Source organism: Olea europaea, chromosome 7 (assembly GCF_002742605.1).
Source record: "Olea europaea var. sylvestris chromosome 7, O_europaea_v1, whole genome shotgun sequence".
Taxonomy (NCBI): domain Eukaryota; kingdom Viridiplantae; phylum Streptophyta; class Magnoliopsida; order Lamiales; family Oleaceae; genus Olea; species Olea europaea.
In genome coordinates this window covers 13887274-13893245 of record NC_036243.1, presented here as the reverse complement: position 1 = coordinate 13893245, position 5972 = coordinate 13887274, and the positions used below count along the sequence as shown (strand labels likewise).

At 31.7% G+C, this 5972-nt stretch overlaps 1 protein-coding gene across 3 annotated transcripts; it reads left to right on the top strand.

Annotated features, from left to right (window-relative positions):
• Positions 1-3488: 3488 nt before the first annotated feature.
• LOC111397079 (uncharacterized protein At5g64816-like) lies at positions 3489-4822 on the top strand. Of its 3 annotated transcripts, none has more exons than XM_023023798.1 (2): positions 3489-3632; positions 4209-4822. In XM_023023798.1, the coding sequence occupies exon 2, from the start codon at positions 4250-4252 to the stop codon at positions 4628-4630; it is 381 nt and encodes a 126-aa protein (XP_022879566.1). In that variant the 5' UTR covers positions 3489-3632; positions 4209-4249; the 3' UTR covers positions 4631-4822. The 3 variants fall into 3 exon arrangements, with proteins under 3 accessions (XP_022879566.1, XP_022879565.1, XP_022879564.1); XM_023023797.1 differs by having other exon boundaries at positions 3490-3598; positions 4206-4822; XM_023023796.1 differs by having other exon boundaries at positions 3494-3598.
• Positions 4823-5972: the final 1150 nt, after the last annotated feature.

The window sequence follows — 5972 nt, the reverse complement described above, 5'->3', positions numbered from 1 at the left end:
GTTGTTAAGGTAACCTATTTATTTTTTCCCTTGTCTCTACTTCGGTGTTTATTCTATCTTTTTAAACCATTACAAAGATTGCCAAGAATCCAATAATATATCAATATTCCACAAACATACTGTTGTTTGCTTTACCTTTCTTAGATTGACATATTTACTTATGATTTGTATTCCACTTGAATGAGCGATATTTCCTATAAAAAAAATACCACTTTTACTTCTGTTTATATTTCTTGATGCTTCAAGTGCAGTGCTGTCTTCAATTGCAGTATTTCTTTATATATTTGTTTAGATAAACCAAAATTGATAGCAGTGTTATCTTTAAATTCCAATAAAATATGTTATTAAAAGAGTTTAGAATCTATAAGGGTGCATGTGAGTGCCAAACTTTAGAAATATATAAAGGTGGAAACAAGATAAAAAATCACATGAAATAAGGGGGGAAAAATATTTTTCTAGTAAAAATGCATGGAATAAAGGAAATAATTTTTTTTTTTCAAACTCGAACGAGTAGTATTCTTCAATATGGATTTCGAACTAAATCCCAAAAGTAAAGTACCAAATTGAATCTTCACCACGTTACTAAATTTATGCCGACTTTTCTTCACCTATTCTACCCAACCTCGCAATTTGTATAAATGGGACCTCTTCATTACCTCCAATACAACACTTATACCCTTCTTAACCTTCAAGACTCCACTTTCCTCCAAAGAATGTGTACCTTTTTAAATTTAGAGTACTCAACGATATGATATTCTTTTTCAAATTTGGAATATGTCAAACCTCACTGAGTGATTTACATGATCCATCTAATAGTTTTAATTTAATTTTACCAATACCAGCTATGCGATAAAGTTCGTTATTACTCATGACAACGAATTGTGTCACCATTTCATATGTTTCAAACAAATCCCGATTGAGACATAAATGGAACGCACAAAGTCGTATGCAAAATCCACTCCTCATCAGATTAGGATACCAGATTAGAAATTGTTAAAACATCTCCATCAATCAAATAGTTCTCCACTATGTTGGTCTCTTCTGAAGTATTTGATTGCTCCCCGTGATTTGCAATTAGGTTACCTTTGTTCTGCAATTTTTCACAATCCCTCTTAATGTGTCATTTCTTCTTACAATAATAACATACATAATTATTGAAATTTGACATCGACTTACTCTTTTCCCAATAACCATGAAAAAGAAGGCTTTTTCCATCTCTAGCATTAGATCCAACTAGATGCTTCATCTTCTCTTTTGAAAACAAGGCATCATACGTATTGTCAATGGTGATAGTTTCACGACTATAAACAATCGTGTCTCTAAGTGAAGTAAATGAAGCTGGCAACAAACACGAAATGATTAAGGTCAAATTTCTTCATCATACATTACCTCTAAAGTTTTCAAATCAGTGATGATCTCCTTGAACACAGCCAAATGATCTTCTAAAGATTCGACTTCTGCCATGCGATGAGAACACAACCTCGACTTTAGAAGTAATTTGCTTGTCAGACTTTTAATCATTGACAATTGCTCCAACTTCAACCACAACGCAAATGCTATTTTTCACTTCAAAACATCTTGGAGTATATTGTTATAGAAATGAAGAGGGATCTGGGAAAGTGCCTTTTGATCCTTCCGTTGTTCTTCCTTCGTCGTTCAAGTTGTGGGCATTTTGTCATATTCCAACAACGCATCATCCAAATCCATTTGCGTAAGTATAGCTTGCATCTTCACTTGTCACAACAAGAAAATTGTATTGTTATCTAAGATCGAAATTTCATAATTCATGGCTGTCATCAATAACAAAAGAACCTCGATTAAATCACAACTAATAATACCGATATCACTTGTTGGGAAATAAAATGGATTGAGGTAATATATATGACACGATATAAAGTACATGATCGCAAACAAACAATAAGATAAAAGGCAAAAGATTAATTGGCAAAGGAATGTGATATTTTATTCAATTGATAATATGGAGAAAATAAATACAATAACTGTGCCTGTACAATTATTTTATATTTTAATAATACAAAACTTGGGAAAAAATGTTTAGGCTTTATAGAGTGCATTCCAAACTCTAAAAATACCACAAAAATATAAACAAGATAAAAAATCATGTGAAATAAACCAAAAAAATATTTTTCCAAAAAAAAATAAATAAATTGAATTCGAGTCACAAACCCCACATACGAAGGTGGTTGCCTGTGGTGGTGGTGGTTGTTGTTGCTGCTTGATGATGATGCAGATGGTGTTAATTATAGTTGGTGCAGATATGGTAGTTTGAGGAGATGGTAGTCATGATGGTGTTAACTGCGACGTTGGCATAATAACATTGTTCACACAATGTGTTATCAATTTATTGGCATCGATATTGGTTAATACAATGACGGCTATGTAATGCAATTTGTTACAAATTGTAACACTTTATGTAAGAATAATGCTATTTAGTATCACAGGTAAAATATGCATGTGATATTAAAATGAGAAATATAGTTGAATGAATTAATGAGAGTGCGTTTGATTGTAAGTATGAAATTTGTATGGAAAGAAAATAAATTCTATATAATTCAATTGCCTAGAACTTATTTGCATGGAAATTGTTAATTAAATGTGTTTGATTGATTTAATTTTCTATCTAAAAAATATTATACTTATCTGATTTTTATTGCTTGGTATAGATGAGAGAGAAAAAGAGAGTGAATTTTTTGAAAAATAAAATTCCACTCCTCCTAAATAAAACATTTTCCTTGATTTTAAGAAAAATATTGTCACGTGATTAAAACTAGGAAAATATTTTTATGAGAAAAAGTCAATCAAACAGCACAAAAGTAAAAAAAAAAAAAAAAAAAAAAAAAAAAATAAAATAAAAAAATCTTTTTTTCCACCCAAATTCCTACTTTTGTACTATTTGATTGATTTTTTTCATGGAAAAATATTTTCCTATTTTTAGTAACATGAATAAGGAAGATATTTTCTTTAGAGGATACAAATTTTTATTTTTTAGGTAATTCATTCTCTCTCTCATCTACTCTCTTCTCTCCCATCTGCTTACCAATAAAAATGGACAAGAATAATATTTTCTAGGTTGAAAATAAAATCAATCAAACACATTTAATTGACAATTATCTAGTATTTATTTTCTTTTCTTATAAATTTCATATTTGCAATCAAACATAACCTAAATTCTTTCATTGAGTCTTTCACTTATCATCATTTAAATTGATATTATAGCACTAGCGGTGCCCACGATCACGAAAACAATGGTATAATATTGTTTGTTTACAAGTGTTACAAAACGCATTAGGAAAAATGTAATCCCTATTTTCATAATAAAAAAATTAAAACAATATTTTTTGAAATAATTTATTGTTTTCGTATATTTGTGACGTATCCGGTTATATATTGCGTGGGCCTATTCTATTTAGGCCCAAATGGCAGACCTAGCACAGCCCAAAATCAAAATTGCTCCTTCAATGGAATATGAGAAAATGCCCAAACTGTGTTCTTCCTCATGAGCAATTTCTGTTATGTAGTTTTGCTTCCACTCCAGGCCTCTTTATTAGTTGTCTGCACACCAGTTAGCACTTAGCCGGTATGCCCTAAATCTATATAGTCATTTGCTCTGGGTAATCGATTTCGCTTACCCTAAATTCCAAATCTTTCAATTTCCTTTTTGTTTTGTGCATTTTCTTTGGTGCATTCTGTGTCGTGCAATTTTAAGTGAGGGTTTTCTCCCTATTCCATTTTGCATGATGGAGTTTATGCTTGGTTTTTGAATTTGGTTGATGCATTTAGTTTTGCTGGGTCAATATTATTTAATGGCGGCATTTTTTAAGACTATGCAATCAAGATTAGAATTAGAACTATCGAAGCCGATTGGTGATGGTAGAAATGTAAAAGTATGTATAAAAAGGGGGAAATGAAGATAGCCCTCCCTTTTTCTTAATGCTTTCTGCAATTGGATGTTATAAGGTGAATTTCCTATTTGATTAGTACGTATGTTAATTTTTTTTCTTCTCTGGAAATTGGCTATTGTGCTTTTGTTCATGACACTATCCTCTATGTATGTTAAAGCAGTATGATCAGTTGAAATATGTTGAAGTGAAGATTTTGCTATGCGAATGTACATAATGTTATTTTAACTTGTCATTTTCTTACTATACTGAGCTGCACCTATCTTTATTATCTTTTTAATTAAGCAGAACACTGGGAGAAGAGAAAAACCTTTGAAACTGTAGCAATAATGGTTGAGGTATGGTGGTCCCTGCTCGGGGCTGCTATTCCTGCTGTTATTGCTGGACAAGCTTTCCGACTGAAGAGGAAGCGCGCAGAGGAGCAAAGAATCAAAAGTGCTCACGGCAGAGAAAAGAATGCTGATGATATTTTTGTGTGCGAGAGAGTTTGCACGTCAAAGAGAATGTTGAAGAAGGTCGGCACATTCTCCAAGGATCCAATCCCGGATACATGTGTTACAGTTTGTGGCGTTTCCGAGCTTGATGCATGTTCTGATGCCTGTGCTCGTACGGTCTGTGTTAATCAACATCAAGTCCCCAACTGGAATGATGTGTGCCTCCGTAGATGTCAAAGTGAATGTCTTAAACTCTCTGCTACTCGTTCGTCGTAGTCTATCCTTGTGTCCGAAATCAGTATCTGGTTTCCCTTTGTACGCTGTATTGAATTATGGAATCTTCAACATATGTTAGAGGATTAATAATTTTCAATGTCTAGCAATTTTGTAAAGTTCCGTTCTGTGTGATTTTGAACTTGTTGTTGAACAGTTTTGCTTGTTTTCATGATAGCAAGGCAATTAAGTATTCCTTTTTTTTTTTTGTTGTTTGTGAAAAAATAATGTTATCTAACATTAATCGTGCAAGAACATCGGTCCATGTGGTAATATGTTAAATTAAAAGTGAAATTATATGATTGATTTAATTGAACCTGCGCTTTAATACACTAATGTTACCACCAAGACTGGTGTTAATTTGCTTTACTCTTGTGAAAATAATCAAGATTTCTTTATTGAAAAAAGAGAATATATTCTACATCAATGAAAAGTAGAATATAAACTAATGGCTTACATGGCCATTTAGCAAAGGGGGAAAAAGCCAAAGTACTCTCAGAAATTATTCAAAATTGAGCAAAAATAGCTTTTTAGACTAACTCCAACTTTGCACCAAAATTTGAAATGAGTTTTACACCATTTTACACCAAATTCTGCACAAAACTAAAAATTATCTCCAACCATTACACCAAAACTTACGCTAAATGAACAGTATTTAATCATTTTCTTTATTTTATTTATTTGAAAAATTATTTTTTTGTTTAGTTTACAACTACATAAATTACTGAATAAATAATTACGTTACATTAACGAAAATATTAAATTCATTACAGTATTGACATTATGTTTAATATGACTGTTGAATGACTTAATTTTATTGACTTCTTTTCTTTACCTGCACATTTTTATTTAAGTAGTAGTCAATGTCATGTGCGTTGCACGATTATTATATTTAATGTGCCTTTATTAGCGTGATGTAGAGATTTTAGTTTTCTAGGCATAATCCTAACATGCTTTTGAAATTTGAATTAAATTTTTTTGGAATGAATCTTCTCTAACAATTAGTAAAAATTAGATTTAAAATTGTGGGAATATAAGTAAAAGATAATTTATAATTTTCTGTGGAGTGCCCGCACAGATTGTGACTCTGTACCAATTTTCGTGTGGGGTGCGAAGTTCCCGCACCAATTTCGTGCAGAGTCCCCAACAAAGTTTTAGGTATGAAGTTCACACGATTTGGAAATAGCGCCATCTTGTGTTATTAAAATAACAGTAGTACATGAAAAGAAGTTACTCCTATTGAAATTTAATCCTGCAGCAACCACAAAAGACAAAAAATTTAAGCACTCGCAAGGGTTCTTGCCTTGAAGTTCTTTATGCATGACATGGGGAAAAAATAATCCAA

What these genes read in the sequence shown, in the direction of transcription:
- LOC111397079 (XM_023023798.1), top strand. Translation starts at nt 4,250, where the DNA reads ATGGTTGAGGTATGGTGGTCCCTGCTCGGGGCTGCTATTCCTGCTGTT.